General features: G+C 41.3%; 1 protein-coding gene across 2 annotated transcripts in view; it reads left to right on the plus strand.

Annotated features, from left to right (window-relative positions):
• The window catches only part of CDH13 (cadherin 13), a 460254-nt gene that overhangs the window by 403361 nt on the left and 37208 nt on the right, over positions 1 to 19685 (plus strand). For both annotated transcript variants that reach the window (XM_066557779.1, XM_066557778.1), the window contains exons 9-10: positions 6786 to 6968; positions 7930 to 8183. In XM_066557779.1, coding sequence (XP_066413876.1) covers positions 6786 to 6968; positions 7930 to 8183 — 437 coding nt within the window. The remainder of the gene's footprint in view (positions 1 to 6785; positions 6969 to 7929; positions 8184 to 19685) is intronic.

A 19685-nucleotide genomic window follows, 5' to 3' on the forward strand; every position in this document is an offset into this window, starting at 1 on the left:
CACCATATGATTAATACATGTTAGAATTATCTTTTTGCCTTTGCTCAGTGAGGCCCCGAGCTGGGCTGAGGAAGAGTGTAATCTTGTGTAAACAAAATCCTCAAAATAACTCCAAAAAGCACCTGTTTCCAAGTAACCTTCACCATCACTTACTTACAGCCCCCAAATGGCTTTTTAGTCCTGTGCAAGCACATAAATGAGAGGATTGAAATCAGCACCAGCTCGGGGTGGGCTTTCAGTGCTGCTGTGGGGAAGAAGTAGGGAGAAAGTTCTGGAAATTAATTGGTGGCTCTTGTGAGGATCTTGGTCTGTAGATCTTCTAAAGTTTTCAAAGATTTGTTGTGTCTGCAAGAGGGACAGGAGGACCCTTCACACTGGCAACCTTACAGGCAGCTCCTGCAAAGCCCAGCAGTTCCTTTTCCCTTTTCCCCTTTCACTTTTTCCCCTTTCCCTTTTTCCCCTTTCCCTTTTCCCCTTTTTCCCCTTTCCCTTTTCCCCTTTCCCTTTTCCCCCTTTTCCCCCTTTTCCCCCTTTTCCCCCTTTTCCCCCTTTTCCCCCTTTTCCCCCTTTTCCCCCTTTTCCCCCTTTTTCCCCTTTTTCCCCTTTTTCCCCTTTCTCCCCTTTTTTCCCCTTTCCCTTCCCTCCATCCATTTTACCCCATTTTTTTTTTCATTCTAACACCTGAAGTGGTCTCAGTCCCAGAAATAATTTGGCTTTAACCTGGTGGAAAACTGCTCCAGAGGGACTTTTTCCTGGAGCCTAATTAAGAAGTTCTTTTTTCTTAGTTTCTTTGAGTGCCTTTCCAAGCAGACTGGTGAGCAGCAAAACAAAATGGAGCCATGCTGAAACTTCCTTTTTTTTTTTTCTTTCTTTTTCTCATTCATGATGAATATCAGTGTTTTTGAGCATCTTTGTGTTTTTCTATAAAAAGGCCCAATTTCAGAGCTTGCAGACGTTGTAGCCATGTTCCAGAGAGCAGAATTGAATCCTCAGCCTTCCCTTTACCTAATTGATCTCTCAGTTTGGTTGCTCTTGTTGCAGACTTGCAGACAAAGATTTTGCAGACAAAAATATTCATCCAGCCCTTCATTACTGAGTCCTGCTTTTACTTTTTAAAGCAACTGGTGTGTGCCTTGAAAGATCACAAAGCATTTAAAATGCAGAGGCTGTGAAAAATGATCCAAAAGTAAAAACTGAAAATGTGTCCAAAATTATGGTCAATTTCACATATTTGAAAGGGTTTTTTGTTTTTTTTTTTGGTTTTCTTTTTCTAAAGTATGATTGAATTCTTTTTGTAGTTTTACCGGGGAGGTGGAAGAATATTATGTACTCAGAAAAAATATAGAATAAGCTGAAAGAAACACTTTCAGTCAAGAAATAATGCAGTGCCTACGAGCCAGCATTATGGCAGTAAGACAATGGCAATAATAAAGCCTGTTTAGGTGACTCACAGCTATAATTTCTGCTTTGCATCTCGTTTACACCATCAAATCCTTGTCATACCATGATAATGCTTTATATTTATATGGTGTCTTTCATCTAAATGGCTTTCCAAGTGTTTCATGTGTTGCTTGGTGTGCAGCTTACATCAACCTAATCCATTACTTCAATGCAGATATTTTTGTAGTGAAATAGAGCTTCTGTCTGTGTCCTCATAGCAAAGGCTGTGCACGGTCTCAGGAGTAAAATACCTTTAAAATCTGCAGAAGAGATTAGGGAGATGTAACACCAGGTTTGCTTTGACCACACCATTTTCCACTCAGTCACTGCAGTGGAGGGTTTGGCATAAATAGATTTTGCTCAGGTGCAGTTTTGGAGCCCTTGAGGGGCCCAGCTCAGCAGGGCAGCACCCTGAGGCCTGAGGATGGGAGGAAGGTGGGTGCAGGATCAGCAGCTCCACTTTGGTCACTGCAAAAATACAATTTCCTCCTTGTACTACCCTTACCTCCAGTGCCAGTGACTTGGGTTGTCCTTCTCTGGCAAGCTGGGCTTTGTGTCCCACTGAATTCCACCTGAAATGCTCATTTCTGACATTTATGGGACTCTCATTCCTGATTAATCCAGAATGAAGACCTTTGTGACCACTCTGAAAATTCATTTGTACTTGGAGGTGTTCCAGGTACAGAGTTATGGAAAATGCTTTGTTTCCTTGGCAAATAAATCCGGGGAGCTCAGGTGCATTTGTACTGAATGGCAGCATGCAAAGGAAAAGGCAAAAAGAGCAAGCAGGTTGCAAGAGATTCTGTAACTTGTCATCACATTCTCAAGAAATTAGACAGACAAAATATGATCACAAAGGCAGTGGGCTTCAGTGGAGGGAGATAATTGCAAGAATACAATTTCTCTGTGGAATTTCTAACACAGACATATGAATGAATGCATCCCATTATTTCCCATCTTTTATGATAGATAGGAGAGGAAACAAACACGTGATAGCAGCACAGAACACCTTCCACTGGAATATCACCCTGATAAATGCAAACTGACACAGAGTTTTAATTTGTTTATTCCTGATTGGGAATCACAGCGTGCAGAATCTAAATGAGCCATTGGGTGCTGATCACCGACCCCAGGCACGTTTCTCTTGTTTGTGTTTGCTGCTTGTGGCAGCTCTTTCATTTGGGTGCCAGTGCCCTGCTCTGAGGTGGCTTTTAAAGGTGCTGTTTGTGCTCAGGATGCTGCTGGACAGGAGACATTCAGGTGACTCTGATGCACTGGAGTTCATCTCTTCATCTGCTCTAAGTCAGTAAACAGAATCTCATTCACTACAGAAGCTTTAAACGAGGCTGTCTGATAAGAATCCGATTTTCACATGGGCTGGGTACCACTTCCAGCAGTGGCTGGGGCTGGGCTGGGGTCAGTGCCTGCATTCTCAGGTGAGAATCCACATTTTGCAAAGTGATCTTTGCCTGGGGTGAGACCCTGACAAGGCTGCTTTGTCTTGGGACCATCCAGAGGAGTTTTCTGTCCCTAAGAGCTGCCAGTGCCCTGTCCCACCAGCTCACTGGGGAGGGGGATTTGGCTCAGCGTCACCTCCTGGCCCCAGCAGGAAACAACCACTAAATTCAGCTTGCAAGGTCTGCCAAGGGAGGAGCATTGTGAGGACTGAGGCTCCTCTGCTCAGGCACAGCTGGTTTGAACATTCCTGCTCTCCCTGCCATCCCTGCACTGATCCTGTGCTGTCAGAAATAAAAGCTGCTCCTTGTCACCCGCCAGGACCTGTGGAGCCAGGCTGGTGACCCCTCACAAGAACCCCAGTGTCCTTATCTGCTCCCCATCAGTCCATCGTGGTGGCAAATGTTGCTGATTTGTTACATTTTCCAGTCTATTTATGCACCCTCACAGGCCTCACTCTCTTCCTCTACATCCATCACTTTATTTCCTCAAAATCTTCCAGTTCCCCATTAACTGCTGTTCACTCAGTGTTTCCTTCTAAGTTTCTATCAGTCCATTTTCTGTGTATTTTGCCACAAGATTTTGGATACAGAAATAGAAGAGCTGCATCTTTTTTTCTCCCTTTTATTTCTAAAACTTTAAAAATGACAGAATTGCTAAAATCTCTGGGCTGTATGGATGATAAGCACAATAAATGGCAGCATGGCACATCACAGAGCAGGTTAACCTCACATTTCAGACACTCAGAAGCAGCAAATTCACACAGCTCCTTCCAGCAAACCCACTCTGGCCCAGGGTATTCTCCTTCCAAGTTATTAGTGTTCAAATGGGTCCAAATGATAGCAGTTTAAATAAAGTACTGAACTCATCTCCTTTATTCTTAATTTATAGTGGTGCTTAGGGGATGTGCAGATATTTAAAATGAGTAAAATCAATTAACTTGTGATCCAATTATTTGTGTTAGCCACTGTGGGGTTTTATTTCAGAGCACTTGTTCAGACTTTCCCAGTTAAGCTTTGAGAATATAAACCTTTCACTGTGAAATATGAGAAACCTGTGGTTATTTTTTTCTGTTTCCAAATGTAATTCCTATTTTTGCCCTTTCTTAGTTTTTAAATTCCCTTTTTTACTTTTTTTTTTGAAAGGGATACGGTATAACAGATTTTTCTGAATGTTGGGAGGTTTATTCCTTAAATAAAGGTGACTGAACAGACAAAAGAGTTCACCTTCTAGATAAAATACACTGTATTTTTCTAGGCCACGGGATTTCACGGTAGATATGTGTCTTTTGCAATCACAAATCTGTGATTTATTACACTTTTCACATTATAAATTTAGAGTAGACCTCTGTGACAACTTCTGTGGTCTGATCATTCTGCTTTTCCATCCATCTTGGACAGATTTTAGTCTAATGTTCCAGACAGCTCCAAATATCTGTGTTTATGTGGTTGTTTCCCAAATGTGAAGGACACTGGGGGTGAGGGCACCACTGCAGCTGGAATTGTTTGGTTGGCCCAGCCTTTCCCTGTGGAATTTGGCATTTCCTGACCTGCAGGAGTCAGAACTCAGCAGTGCTGTGCCCCAGCAGGTCCTTGTGCCCTTTCCCTCTGCAGCTGAAGTTACTGAGAGCTCTTCCTAAACAAGGGGAAAATGGGGATGCAGAAGAAAGCCAATCCCAGTTGAGATATCCTTGATTGAGACATCCTTAGCCTGAAATTCCATGAGTTTTAAACCAGCTGGCAGACCATGCCAACCTTTTCCATCACAGTCTGGCACTGGTGGGGTAAAAATAATCAATTTCTTGCACAGGTTTCACAATATTGTATCTGAATCAAACAGCCATATCTTTCAGTATTTTACCCTAACAGTTCCCAAGGTGAGCTAGGTAGTACTGAACTCTTAATTGAATCAGACTGGAGGATTAAGGAAAAGATTTTTCCCAAGGATCAATATGAATAAGGAGCAGATGCCTGGTCAAATCTAAGGGTTAGATTCTTTAGTATTAGGCTCCTTGAAGCCTGGCCACCTTTTTATGCAGCTGAAGGGAAATTGTTGGGTGCCGAACACTTGTGGGGAAAAATCATGACCCTTATGGTTCTGATGTCTCATATTATGCATAGTCAAGTTGGGAAAATATGAAATAATATAAAAATATCAATCAGGCTAATTGGTTATTTTCAATCAGAGTAAGAGGTACCCAAGTCTGCTTGACAGTGAAAACGTTTTGCTGAGCTGGAAGGAACACAGTCTTGGTAATCATTCTTCTGTTATTTCCAAGATTCTTAATAGAGTTTTCCTTTTAATTCGTTTCAAAGCAAGTGAAAATATTGTTGTATTATCATTTAGAATTAATTAAACTGAAAATGAGCTTAATGAACTGTCTGAAACAAAGCTCAATCACAACCTGTTACATATTAACCATCAAAATCAAAAGAATCTTTAAATGCTTTGTTAGATACACCAAGGAAGATAGAAATAGCCAGTTAATAATGTCATCCTTTTATGAAAGCAGGTTGGAAAGCTTGAACTGAATGCATGCACTCAAATTATACAGAAAAATTGAAAAAGGGTTTGGGAAGACAAATCCAATCTATTGGAAAAAGAAGAAGAACAAAGATGACAACACAGGGGAAGACATAGTCATCTTTTCTTTATTTTCATATGAGGAAATCCACTTTAACTGCTATTTGTCCAGATTGGGAAATCTATATATTAATAAAACACCATTTTCTGTATTCAGTATTTTCCCAAACTCTTCTGCAATGTTGTGACTTCTGGTGTTCTGTAAGACAGAGGAAAAGACATTTAGTTTATTGAGGTCTTGAAGCTGCTTGGGTGACTCTTGCCCTTGAGTGATGCATTGTCACCAACGATGCAGCTTTTAAGGAGCACACGTACAGCCAAACCTATTTGTGTCATTAAAGTTTGTAATTTTGGACTTTTGAAGGCTTAATCCCTAGAAATGCTAAGATTTCCTAATGATCTGTAATGGCAGTGCTGATGTTCAGCACTTCTCAGGATTAGGTCTGTTATCAGCCTGGTTTATCCACCTCCAAAGCAGGTATTATCTTATCACTCTTACATGCAGTGCTTTTAGCACGTCAGCCTCAAGCACTTGAAAGGTGAGGATGTTATTAAGTCTGACCCTTGCAAGCTTTTCCAACGGTTTGCTTAATGTTTTTTTTCCTGCATAAATAAGAATGATGGAGAATAAACTAGAATTTTCTTACAGGGTTGAATCGTCCAGCAACGCATTTCACAAGGTCATAAAAAAATCCTTCCACTGCACAGAAGAGAGCAGCACTGACTTTTAGTTATGCAGACAAAGTGGTAGCATGAGGTCCAATTATTTCTGAGTGTCTTAGAGCAAGGCCTCAAAAAAATGCTCTGGGAATGGTTTTTGTGAGACCTGTTTTGTGTCTTGATAACAGTGCAGTGAAAAATGAATGGGTGTGGGATAATTCATGAAAAAAAGAGTACGAAATGCAAAACTGGATTTATTTGTGAATAAAAGTGGATTTGGAGGCAGAAGTGGTCTGAACAAGGCAGGTTCCTCTTCCCTCAGTTCCCTTTCTGGGAATACATGCAGCTGTGCAGCACTGCAGGTCTCTTCATGCTTCACTTTCCAGTGATATCAGCTGAACTGTCTTCTTTTGATCAGAACCTTTCCAAGCTCCATTCCCATCACATCTCTGCTTATCTGCCATCTATTACTGGAGAGCAGCTGAAATGTGCCACCTCATATTTCATAAGTGAGAATGCATTATTTAAAGTTTCGGTCGAGGATTCCATCTTCCTCCTGCTGGGGTAAATAATTAATGCTGCCTTGGATATTTTGTGTGGTCATTAAGTGGAAATAGTAACGATTTCCTGTGTGGTTTTTTTCCCAGTTCCAGGCCACAGTGAAGGAGGGGGTCACAGGTGTAATAGTGAATTTAACTGTGGGTGACCGGGACGACCCCGCCACGGGGGCATGGAGAGCTGTCTACTCCATCATCAATGGGAACCCAGGGCAGAGCTTTGAGATCCACACCAACCCCCAGACTAATGAGGGAATGCTCTCTGTTGTCAAGGTAAGAGCAATCCCCTCCTGCCCTGTATTTTTGCTGTCAGGTTCATCCCCTGGGTTCACTGCATAAAGCAAGGCACAGCAGGGATGGGTTATTGGAAGATATAAAGTTGGCTGCCAGCCCTTGTCCAAACCATGTGTGTGTAACCCCTTCTTCTGTCACAGTAACCTTGTTTTTAGTCACAAGGACTGCCTGTCCCTAACTGTTGTGCTTACATAACAGCCAGGGTTGCAGTAAGCATCACAATTAATGGTGAGATTTGACAACAAAAATTTGTTTCTAGAGGTACAATTAGAATTCAAGACCCCCGTTTTGCTCTCACTCAGAGAACACATGCAAGTAGCAGGGAAGAAAGGGACATGGATTCAGACTGAATCCACAGTTCTGAAGTGGATTAGTCCCAAGTTTCTAAAATCTCATAGGAAAATTTATTGCCTGTCTTAGTATGAAACAATCCTATGTTTCAAATGTAACAAATAAAAAAAAAAGAAGAAGAAAATAGTCCTGTTTGCTGCCTGTGCCAGAATGCCCTCTTTTTGGCTTCAGAAGAGGCATTGTCAATTCTTAAGGCAAGTGCATGTATTTGCCTTTGATTTCAAGACAAGACTTGAGAAAGTAGCTTGTGTTATTGTCATGAGTGTGACTCATTTGCTTGTTAAATACATGCTGCATCTAAATAAACACGTATACATGAGCACTGAGCTGTGTCTATGAGGGATGCAACAAAATGTGAGCTCTTGGACAGGGGGATGTCTCCATGGGTTTTTAAGTCCATTATGTTTATCATCTTCAATGCCCTTCAGAACTGAGTGTGTCTGATCCTGAACTCCCACCAAGCTCCAGGTGCAGGGAGTGTCCTTGTCCCTTTCTGGCTAATTCTGCTGCCTGCAGTTTTGCTGTGGGCTAAAGGAAAAAACATTAAGCACTGTCTTTGACCTCTGCCCTCTGATCTTCTTCTTTGCAGCCTCTAGACTATGAGATTTCAGCCTTCCACACGCTGCTGATCAAAGTGGAGAACGAAGACCCGCTGATCCCAGACATCACCTACGGGCCCAGCTCCACAGCCACGGTGCAGATCACCGTGGAGGACGTCAACGAGGGCCCCGTGTTCCACCCCAACCCCATGGCAGTGACCAAGCAGGAGAACATCCCCGTGGGCAGCGTGGTGCTCACGGTGAACGCCACCGACCCCGACACGCTGCAGCACCAGACCATCAGGTGAGCGCAGCGCCCTCTTGTATTTGGTGGGCAGCAAGGAATGATCAACCTGACCCTATGTGCCCAGAAGGCTAATTTATTATTTTATGATGCTATATTATGTTAAAGAATGCCATGCTAAAGAATACAGGAAGGATACTTACAGAAGGCTAAAAAGACAAAAATGAAAACACGCGATTCTCTCCAGAGTCCTGGCACAGCTTGGCCCTGATTGGTCAAAGAGTGAAAACAACTCACAGCAGAATCCAATGGAACAATCACCTGTGGGTAAACAGTCTCCAAACACATTCCAAAGCAGCAAAACACAGGAGAAGCAAATGAGATAATTATTGTTTTCCTTTGTCTCTGAGGCTTCTCAGCTTCCCAGGAGCAAAATCCTGAGTGAAGGGATTCTTCTAGAAAATGTGAATACCACAGTGCCCCCTCATTTTCGTCCTCAACTAACTGGGAATGTGCCCAAGAATTTGCCTGCCAGTGCAGAATTCTGTTTAACTTAGTAAGAAGTTACAATTTATATTTCGTCCTGCAATTAGAGATTCAGTTTGTTGAAAACACAAATTATTGAAACAATAATTTTCCACACCATGAAGTTCCTACAGTAGAACAATCAAGTGCCACAAGGAATAGACTTGGCTTAACATACTTTCAAAATTACTTTTAACCTACTTGTTTATTCCTCTTCCTTCATGAGAGCCAGGGAAGATATATGAAAGTTTAAATATCTATAGAAGTGATGCATCTGTTTTACACAGGATTTAAATCAGTTTATGATCATTTATAAAGTCCCTCAGTAAAATAATGACTGTCCATGTACTTTCAAGAGCTGAGAAAATATTTCAGTGAAAGACTGAAGCTAAAGGAAGCCAAGACTTGGCCCTGCCCAGATAAATGAAAATAAATTATTATTTCTGTGCTGTAATATTATAATCCCACACTTGTGCCATGTCACAAGGGGCAAACCTGGGTGTTCGATGGTATCATCATCTTACATTTTGATCCACCTGGTTTGTTCCTTTGACTTCAGATTCTCTGAAAAATGAAAAAAACCAAGCACTTTGTTCTCTAAAACTAAATTGGCTTTCCAGACAGCTTTTGTCAGCATTTGAGAATTACAGGTTAGGCACTACCACTAAAACCTACAGCTGTGTTTAATTTTTCATTTTTCCTTGTAAGTATCATTTCCCCCAGGTCTCAGTGTATATAAAAGGGGATAAACTCCTTGTGAGAACGACTTCAAAGCTGCAGCTGAACAATGGCTCTGTCAATCCAGACCATAGGCAGAGCTCTCTCTGCTGTCACAGGGTTATTTAGCAGTGATTGTGCAATCCTTAAAGAAGGTTTGACACGTGTACTGTCCCACAATAAGGGAAGCTGCTGATCTTGGAGATGTTCTCTGTCAGCAGCAAGTCTTGGTGAAAATGTCACTGCAAAGGATTCGGATTTGAATGATGAGGAGGTGAATTTAAGGCAAGGCAGATAATTAAAAGTTTCAGTTCTCTGCATCAAAGATAATGTTGTTAATAACATTAATAGTTCAGGTTTTTTTCCTTCAACTTCTACTGCAGAAATATCAATTTACCTGCAGGATGATTCTTAGCACATCATTTCCCTTGTTTTATAAATAGATTTCTTTATAGATTAATTTCTTAATCTTAAGTTTAGCTTTTGCTCCAAAGACCCCTTATTTCACACACAAAAATTTGTGTCTATGGATGGAATTTCTGTTGTTTGTCAGACCCTCAGCAGCTTTGCTCAGGACCTGGCTTGTGCAGGTATTTATTTCCTTTGTGTTTTGCACTGAGTTTAAGAAATGAATTTATTGATGCTCTCCATAATTTATGTATTTTCATACGTAACATTCATTAACAGAACACCTGACTGTGTGATGCTAAGAGAGAAAAGCCATGAAAATGTAAGGATTTCATTAGCAAAGGCAACAATCCAGGAGCTATTACCCAAAATTTTCCCCTTGACCTCCTGATTTTGCTGAATTTCTCCAAACTTCATTGACCCTGAATTTAAAGGGCACCCAGTGAGGCAGTGAATACTCTTCAATTTGCTTTAAGGGTGGTGTAAACAGTTAAGAAACATAAACATATTTTACAGTGCACTACACCTGGTGCCAAGGAACCCCCAAATCTTGACCAACTCATGAGATAAAGAGAATTTTACTTCTCTTTATCATAAGATAAAGAGAAGTAAAACTTCCCAGAAGATTTACTATATCTGCATAGCGAACATGGAAGGCTTATAACCAAAAGCAAGATTTTTTTTCCTGCTATGTGCAGAAAAGAAGAACAGAATTAAGCTAGACTGGGCTGGGAATGAGGAATGATCATATAAAGGAACTATGGAAAGGGAAATGGTTGTATAAGTTAGAGGAAAATGATGCAAATGTAATGGAAATCTGGGAAATGGCAGAATGGATCAGGGAAAGGCTAATTTGAATACCTGTCAGTCCTACTGCTAAAATAACAGGAAAGCATAAAACAGCATTTTTAAAAGATGTTTTAATGCTGACAGGTGTTGAAACACCTGGGTGCCAGCAGTGAAAAAGGCAGACTGTGGGATGAGAACAGCATCTGCAATTAAGGACAAGGTGAAATTCCGTGTATAAAAGCCAGAACCACTCACTGCTTGGGATCTGGCTGAAATGTTTATCTCCCATTCCCACAGACAGGTGTGTGTTTAGAGTCTGGGACAATATGCAGGACTTTTATAGAGCCCTGATTCCAAATTTGTGGAATCCAATAATAATGGATAATAATATAATAATAATAATTCCAATAATTTGTGGAATCTAATTCCAATAATGGTGCCATCAGTCCTTGCTATGGTAAAATAAAAGCCAAGCAGGGTCAGCACAGGCTCCTAAATGAGTCTGTGGACTAATTGATCATTAATAATCATGAGTGAGCAATGTTCTGTCTGCAAGAAGCAATGAATGTCAGATTTGTGCTGTGTGAACCGTGTACATCACCCCCAACAAAGCATAAATCTCTTCAAAATGGGCAGACCAGCAGGGAATTAGTGATGTTGGTGGGCTTTGGGCTCTTTTTTTCAGCCTGTTACAACTGAAATATATCCAATTGCAGGGATATTTTTAGTTAATTTTCTGTATAGGACTTGTAGAAAGGAGCTGCTGATTATTTGTAATCAGGAAATTTAGTTACTCTACTAGATATAACATGATAAATGCATTTCAAGACCAACAAAAAAGAGTAGAGAAAGCATTTTTGCCATTGTCTGCAACTAGATTGAATTTATTCTTTGAACAATGCAGATCTGAATCAGAATCGAATTACTTATCTCTGAAAAATGTGGCTCACTTTGTAAAATTTCCTGAAGACAGCTGTACTTTTGAAGCAATTTTCCTTCTTATTCTTCAGCTTCAAGTGTTTTTGCAGGCTGAGGAAGAATTTCATTACAAAGCTGAAACAAGCTGGCAAAAAATGTGTTTCAGTGAGAAAAATAAGACTCCAAAAGCCAGAGCTGGGGCTGTGGCCATTGGTCTGCACACCAGTGGCAGAAAGGGCATTGGCACTAAAATTCCCTTTCCATTGGCACTAAAATTCCAGAGGAACTCCAGGCAGAGGTGGGAGCTTCATCCTGCAATTAAGAGGTGGAAACCTGTGTTTGTTCCACTCTCCTTGCTCCCAGAAAGAAAAAGAACCTGTTCAAGCTGGGTCACATTTCTCACATCCATTGACCTTTCTTTTTCCCTTTTTTTCCCTTCTTTTTTTAAGCATTTAAATCTCTCTCCAGTTTCCATCTTTTCTATTAAAAAAATGAAAGAAATCCAGCAGGCCCCATTTTAATTATAACCCAACAATTTATTAATAGAACAGTAATGAAGTTTCTGAAATTTGATTTCTTAATCAGGGACCATTGTTATTTTTGTGCCAGATTTGAGAGTTTAATTTTGGGTACTTCTTCCCAACCTCTGAAATTTTAATCAGAAGTTTTAAGTGTACATGTCAATGAGAAGTTAAAGGCCAAATTTAATAACATTTTCTACCTTGGGAAATTAAAAGAAGAACCTCACTCTGAAACCCGTTATTAACAGTAGATCTTAATTAAACACAGTTATGGTTCTCAATATTTGACTGTGTGAAGAGATTGGTTTCAGTATTTTTTCCCTTTTTAGGATTCAACAAGTGCAGAATATTCAACAGTTAAACTTTTAACTACGTGCAAATAAGTTGTTTACTGCAGTGTATTTGTAATTTTTAATTAGAGCAGTGTTGTTTTCTGGTTTCGTGGCTTATCATGGCAATATATTTTTATTACCTACTGTGCTCTTGGATTTTAAATTATTTATGTAAACATATTGTTTATTCTCAGTGAGCAATGTGACTCAATGCTTCAGAAATATCTTCATAAGAAAAGTTTATTACAGCTCTAAAGCATATCTAATTCATTAAGTAGAATTAAAATGCAGCATTTGAAGCTGGAGAACTTAGAACCCAAACTGATCTGAGTTTCATGGGCACATGAAAGACTGCAGGGATATCTGAAGCTCTGTATGCAAATAAGGTACAGATTTATGTGTAATATTTATGTATAATGTTTATAGCAAGCTACCCCACATGGTACAGGTGGCTCCTGGAAGCACAGGGACATTGTTTCCACGTCTGGAAATAGGAGCAAAGTCATTTATTATTGTCAGCATTTCCAAATAACAGCTACTGCTCTGTCTGGGAGGGGACAGACTCTGTTTTTCTTGATAGAAATTGCATTTTTCTGTGCTGCAAACGAAGCATTAACGAGGCTTCATGCTGGAGCATCAGAGCAGGGGAAGGAGGAGGCTGAACCCAGCTGAATTAAGAGTGGTTGTGGGTTTTGCTGCCTTGAAGGAAGTTGTAGTGAGTCTCTTTTGTAAAGTCTCCAGTGAAAGGATGAGAGGAGAGAGAGAGCATTCATTTTCCCGGAGTTTTTCAGATTAGACACTGAAAAATGAAAAAATTCCCTGCAAGAGTGGTCAGGTACCAGAACAATCTGCTCAGGGAGGTGGTGGAGGCCGGTCTGGAAGTGTCCAAGAGTGTCTGGATGCAGTTTCTGAGTTGGATCTCAAGGGTCTCTTGCAGCCTGGATGATTCTGTGCATGGTTTGTCCCCTCACCAAGAGCCTCTGGGTGATGGGCTGGCCAACGCCTTTGAACAGGAGTTTCTGCTGTTTTGTTTTAGATGAGATCATCCTGACTTTGGTGTCTGTGGTGGAAATCAGTGGAAATGTTGCAACCCCTAAGTGATGGTAGCCATGATCTTTGGCCAAAAAATGTATAAATAAAATAAAATGGCTGCCTGAAATGCTATGAAATAGTGGTGAAACTACACTGAAATGAATTCATAGCTCAGTAAATTTCTCCCAAATCTCAAATGGTTGAGAAAACGAAGGAGAATTCTCTGGAAAAAGTGAGGTTTATTCTGTTCCTTTCCTTGCCTGCCTATCCCCACCCTTCCACACAGAGAATGCATAAGCCATGAATCACAAAGACAATTCAAAAAGCCTTTTTCATGTCTCTTGCCAGGATTTTTCCAGAAATCCTGAACCCCCTGTGAACAAGGATGAGGCTTCACATCACATTGCTCACAACCACTTAAGGGATCAATTTTGCATACTTTGTTGCACATCAAGCCTTTTTAAAGCACTTTTGTTGCTGGTGAAGGTCAATAAATTCGCTTTTTTGGGATACACTCCAATCACTTCCAGAAGTACTACATAATGAGAGAGGGATAGGAAGACTTAAAGAGTGAATGCTTAGGAAGCAGCACACTTAGTCATGGTTAAATATGTCTCCTAGAGTCTGAAGGACTTGTCTTTGATTCCTAACAACAGGAGATTTGTTTTCCTTGTGCAGACAGGAGAATAGCTCCATTGTTACAAATGAATGGCTGAGCCATGCTCTCAGCATGCAGCAGCAGAGTTTTTCACTGTAAGTTATACCCAGGAGCATCTCAAGTTGGCTCTGCAGTTTTATTGATGGCCTGCCTGAACCCAGCCACTGGGAATTTGTAGTGCATCTCTGGATCTGAAGTTGCTGTGTATTGAGCAGTGTACGCTGTTTTTTTTCTCTTCCTTTCTCTTTTTTAAGTTAGATGGAAAGGCAGGGAGAGACAGAATCTGCTTGAAGCAATGAAAGGTTTTTTCACTTCTGTCTTTGTGAACTCTGAAACACAGAAACACCAGCTCTGGGGAGCTGTGGGTATTGAGGTGTCCAGCAAACAGTGCCAGGAAAGAGGAGATTTAATCAGCTCTGGAAGGATGGACTTGGGCACTTCCCTCACCCTCTGCTGTAACTGCAGGTCCTCAGTGGCCACTGGCTCAAGAGCATTTTGCACAGCACACTTTTTACTGACACTGCTCCTTGAAGGTGTTCATACTATCTGAGTGGGTCATTATTGTGATGTTTGTATTTTACCATCATAGAATTGATATCTGAAGGAAAAAAAAATAGTAAAACTTGCATTTTGATTTTTGTTTTTTGGCAGTTCGACCAAACTGACTTCCACTTTTTGTTTATTGAGCAAAGTAAATGACTCCTCTTTCCCCATACAGCAAACTCTTTAGGCCTTCAGCATTAGGGAAAGCAGCAAAATTGTTTCTGGAGCTGTACTGTGCCTCCTTTATTCTCCTCTCACACCCAGAACCACACTGATGTAACTCTGGAAGGGGGAAAACGGAGCCAAATCAGCCCCAGTTTCCCTGTGCAGAAGGTGGTTTGTACCTGGATTTATCACCAACACTGAGCTAATGTGCAGGAAGCAGCTGATTAAAACAAACAAATAAAAACAAAGAAAATTTAAAAAAAAATCTCAGGTGGGAGCTACAGAGGTGGGACAGAAGAGAACAAATGGCTGGAATTAAACTCCAGTGCTGAGAGAATTGAAACATCTGCCAAAGCTGACTAAAATCTGTGCACAGCACCTGATGCTGCCCATCCAGGAGAGCCAGTGCCCCTCTGTCAGCTCCCATAACAGAGTGCAGAGTGCTTTCCCCAGCTGTGAGCAGATGTTGACAGCTGCCTCCCCAGCCCTGGCAGTCCCTGTGCTGCTCACAGGCGTTCCCTGGCTGCTTTAATTCAGCGCCAAGCTGGCAGGGCAGGGTCCCTGGCACCACTGATCCCCCGCTGCTTCCAGAGCCTCTCACACTCAGGGACACCCCCAAGGCTCCCCTGGTGCTTCTTTTTGCCCTCTTTTCACTGATATTCTCTGTTGGGGCAGATGTTTGACCCCTTCTTTCTGCTGTTGTGGATATTAAATTTCAGTGCTTGAGGCCAGTCCCAGCTCCCCAGCTGGGGCTGAGCTTTGTTCCAGCGGTTTTTGCCTTGCTGGGAGGGGAGGGAGCCTCCCTGCTTGCCTTGTCTATGCTCATGTCTTATCTTCTCTGGACTCTTGGCTCTTCCTAGCAGTTCCCAAGGTCTGGGGAAATGTTAATGTACATAAACAGGTTGGCATAGCATTATTTCCTTGTCCTCTCCAGAGCAGGGGGGAAATTTTCATCCAGACTGAGTGAGACTGAGTTCTGAAAAACTGTGTCTCTTTCCTGAGGGGAGGAAAAAAAACCAACAGCCTCTCTCTCCTTTATTGGTCTCTGAAATAGCAGAAGTGTCTGAATTAAATTATTAAAGGCTACCTAAAGCAGGGGGCCCAGGAATTCTCAATTCATGATTCATAGTTTTGCCCAGAACCCAGCTACCTGAAGCTAAACTTCATCACTCCTGACAATACTTGTCAAAAGATCCTGTTCTTAAAATTTTCCACTGCTCCACTCTGTTGGCATAAATCATACTTAATATGTTGATATTAAAGCTGTGGATGATAGCATTGAAAAATCTGTGTTTCCATGAAGTCAAATAAGCCCCAGTCACCTATTTCAACTTGCCTTGATATTACCTTTAGAATCCTGAATTCTTGATTAATAAGGATGAATGTAGCATTTAAGGGGAGTTTAATTAGACCCTCTGTCTTTATCCTGCATAACAATATTATGCCACATTATGATTTCAACCGTGTCAGCACTCAGAATGAATGGCTGTGAACTGTGAAATTATAGGGCACATTTTTCATGTCACTGCCTAAACAATATTGCAGATCTTCTTGAGAAATGTAACAATAGGATCTATCAGTCACAAGTTATGCTTGCAGTGGAAGGCAGATCCAGACAATAACTCACTTTGTCATTACTGCTCTCTTCTAGCCTCAGAAAAGGCAGGATTTTGTCTCTGGAAGAAGTAAAGAGTATCTTGATTATAATAAGTTAGCTATCAAGTTTGAGGACAGTGTGAGTTTGAGTTGTGTTGATGGGGAAAAGGGTGGTATGAATTTCTCTTAATATTTTAAAGCTATTGAATTCTGGAGTCTCACTCAGCTGGGTTTGATCATCTGTGTGTAGTTACAGCTTTCAGTGGTGCTTTGATAGAAATTTATTTGGGCTGCTTAGAAGTGGGATTGGAGCTCCAGGGACCAGTGGTGTTTTACATGATGGCAAAAGCTGCAAAACCAAGCACTGAAATCAAAGATTTCTGGGAAGATTGGTGCCATGGAGGGAAAGTGTCTAATTAAGCAATTCAGCTCTTGTGTCTTTAAAGCAAGTACAGCTCTTGGATGGCACTGAGCAGATGTTGTCTGGCACATTCTGGCCATGTTTTATTAATTTACCATCTCCAGACTAAGGATAGAATAAATCATGGGCACTTCCAATTCAGTGGCAAAACTCCCACTGAATCTGGCAGTTGTTTTCCATGTGGGGTCAGGAGCTTTCCCAATACACAGAATTTCTGTTGTATTCCTACTGAATCTGGGAATATGTTTCCATGTGGGAGTAGGATCTTTCCCAAATACACAGAATTCCTGTTGTATTCCTATTCCTGCTGAATCTGGGAGTTGTTTTCCATCTGGGAGTAGGATCTTTCCCAAATACACAGAATTCCTGTTGTATTCCTCCTGAATCTGGGAATAGGTTTCCATGTGGGAGCAGGACCTTTCCCAAATACACAGAATTTCTGTTGTATTCCTATTCCTACTGAATCTGGGACTTGTTTTCCATGTGGAAGCAGGATCCTTCACAATACACAGAATTCATGTTGTATTCCTATTGAATCTGGGAGTTGTTTTCCATGTGGGAGCAGGATCTTTCCCAAATACACAGAATTCCTGTTGTATTCCTATTCCTGCTGAATCTGGGAGTTGTTTTCCATGTGGGAGCAGGAGCTTTCCCAACACACAGAACTCCTGTCCTGTGTTCACAGCCTTGCTCAGTGGCAAGGCAGCCCCAGCCTGTGCATTTCAAGGCACAAAGGCCCCATCTCCTTTCAGGCTCACTGCTGGTTATTCTTGGAGTGGAATTGAAGTTCAGTGAAGAAATTGTCAGAAGGGTTAAGCACTCATTTTTACTAAATGGAGCTCTGCAATGTTACTGTAATAGGAAAAACGCCTTGTAGAGTTCAATTGGAATTTTTTTCTATTAACTTTGTAATAAGGATGCCAATTTCTGCAAAATAGTTTCTGAGTAAGAGTGAAATTATGCACTTTGTTAAACAGCAGTAAGCCTGCAGATTCAGTCTTGGTTCAAATGTGAATTACTGCATTAGGGACTGACTTCTTCCTGATTTTCTGACCATTATACTCTAGGTAAATATGCCTACAGAGACATGCAGGCCTGCTTTACACAGAGCCAGATAATTGTCATCCATGGCATCCCTTGGGCAGCTCCTCTGGATCGTGCTCAGCTCCACATCACCTTGGAGATACCAACCCTCCTCACCCAGATTTCACTGCATTCTCCAAACCCTGAATTTTTACACAAATTCCCTGTTTTAATGGGTCTGGCAGAGAACTGTTTCCTCTTGCCCATGGGAAATTTCCACAAGAATTCTCATTTCCTAAGGCCCAGCCTCTCTGGAGATTCAGCCCTGGCTCCTTGGTAGGATTTTACACAAATGCAGCCCCAGCTTTCATCTGATAATGCTTCAGGACTAAAATAACAATTTTTTCTATTAGTAGGGGAGCAAGGTGTGCAGATTCTGACCCTGGAAGCTTCTAAGCTATTAACCAGTGTTTAAAAAACATTTTAGCCCAGAAAGAAAACAGCACTGTCTCAGTTTTGCTCATGTCCATGTCAGGGGTGTTAAGTCAGAAAACTCATGGAAACTGCTGCAAAGTTTTGGTTTTGAAGTGCAAGGAAAAAGGAAAAGAAGGAAAAGCCCTTTTCCTTCTTTTTCTGGAGATTCTGGAGATTCAGCCCTGGGTTCCTTGGTAGGATTTTACACAAATGCAGCCCCAGCTTTCATCTGATAATGTTTCAGGACTAAAATAACAATTTTTTCTATTAGTAGGGGAGTGAGGTGTGCAGATTCTGGCCCTGGAAGCTTCTAAGCTATTAACCAATGTTTAGAAAACATTTTAGCCCAGAAAGAAAATGCTGTCTCAGTTTTGCACATGTCCATGTCAGGGGTGTTAAGTCAGCAAACTCATGGAAACTGCTGCAGAATTTTGGTTTTGAAGTGCAAGGAAAAAGAAAAAGAAGGAAAAGCCCCTAATGGCTTTAATCTTTGTATAACTGTGCTTTTGAACAAGTCCTTCTTTGTGCAGCCAGGTGAGCCTTTTCATGAAAGCTTCTGTCATTTCAGAGGGGGAAAAAACCCCAGATTCTTTTAGTTTTGCAGGTTTTGAGGCTTCCAGTTTTTTGTCTGTCAAATTGAAATGTTAGAATTCACCTCACAATGATGCTCTGGGCCTGCATTGAAGCTGGCAAAACGTTCAGATCCCAAAAGACAAGGGAAAAGGGTGAGAGAAGTTTAACTCCTGGGTGTCCAACCAGGGTTAAACAGCATGAAGTCACTTGGGCATAGCAGAATCTTATGAGATTAAATACATTCAATTCCCAGGGCACTGTATTTGTGTGCACTGAATGCAGTGGATATCAAGCAGAAAATAAAATTAATACCCATCAATAAAAAAACACTTTCCAGCCTTGTAACATCAATAACAAGAAAAGGAAAGGGGAGGTGAGAGGTTCAGTACCATGGTTAATAATGTGAGTACATAATATCCAAGGAAAAATTATATTACCACCTGATAATGTGAAGAAAAAGCACATTTAGTCCTGACTAATAATAAGTTTTAAATTGAGATTTTGGGGTTTTTTCCTAGCTTGTATGTACTTCATGGGTGTAATGGGGCTGGGAGATGTTTGGGTGCACATTTGGGTGTGTTTGGATCCATATTTGGATCCATATTTGAATCCATATTCTTGAAGAGATGAGCCCCAGGGTCAATGGTGGCCAGGGCTGGGAGATGTTTGGGTGCACATTTGGGTGGGTTTGGATCCATATTTGAATCCATATTCTTGAAGAGATGAGCCCCAGGGTCAATGGTGGCCAGGGCTGGGAGCTGTTTGGGTGCACATTTGGGTGGGTTTGGTCCATATTTGGATCCATATTTGAATCCATATTCTTGAAGAGATGAGCCCCAGAGTCAATGGTGGCCAGGGCTGGGAGCT

The sequence above is a fragment of the Molothrus aeneus genome, chromosome 11 (assembly GCF_037042795.1).
Source record: "Molothrus aeneus isolate 106 chromosome 11, BPBGC_Maene_1.0, whole genome shotgun sequence".
NCBI classification, from domain to species: Eukaryota; Metazoa; Chordata; class Aves; order Passeriformes; family Icteridae; genus Molothrus; species Molothrus aeneus.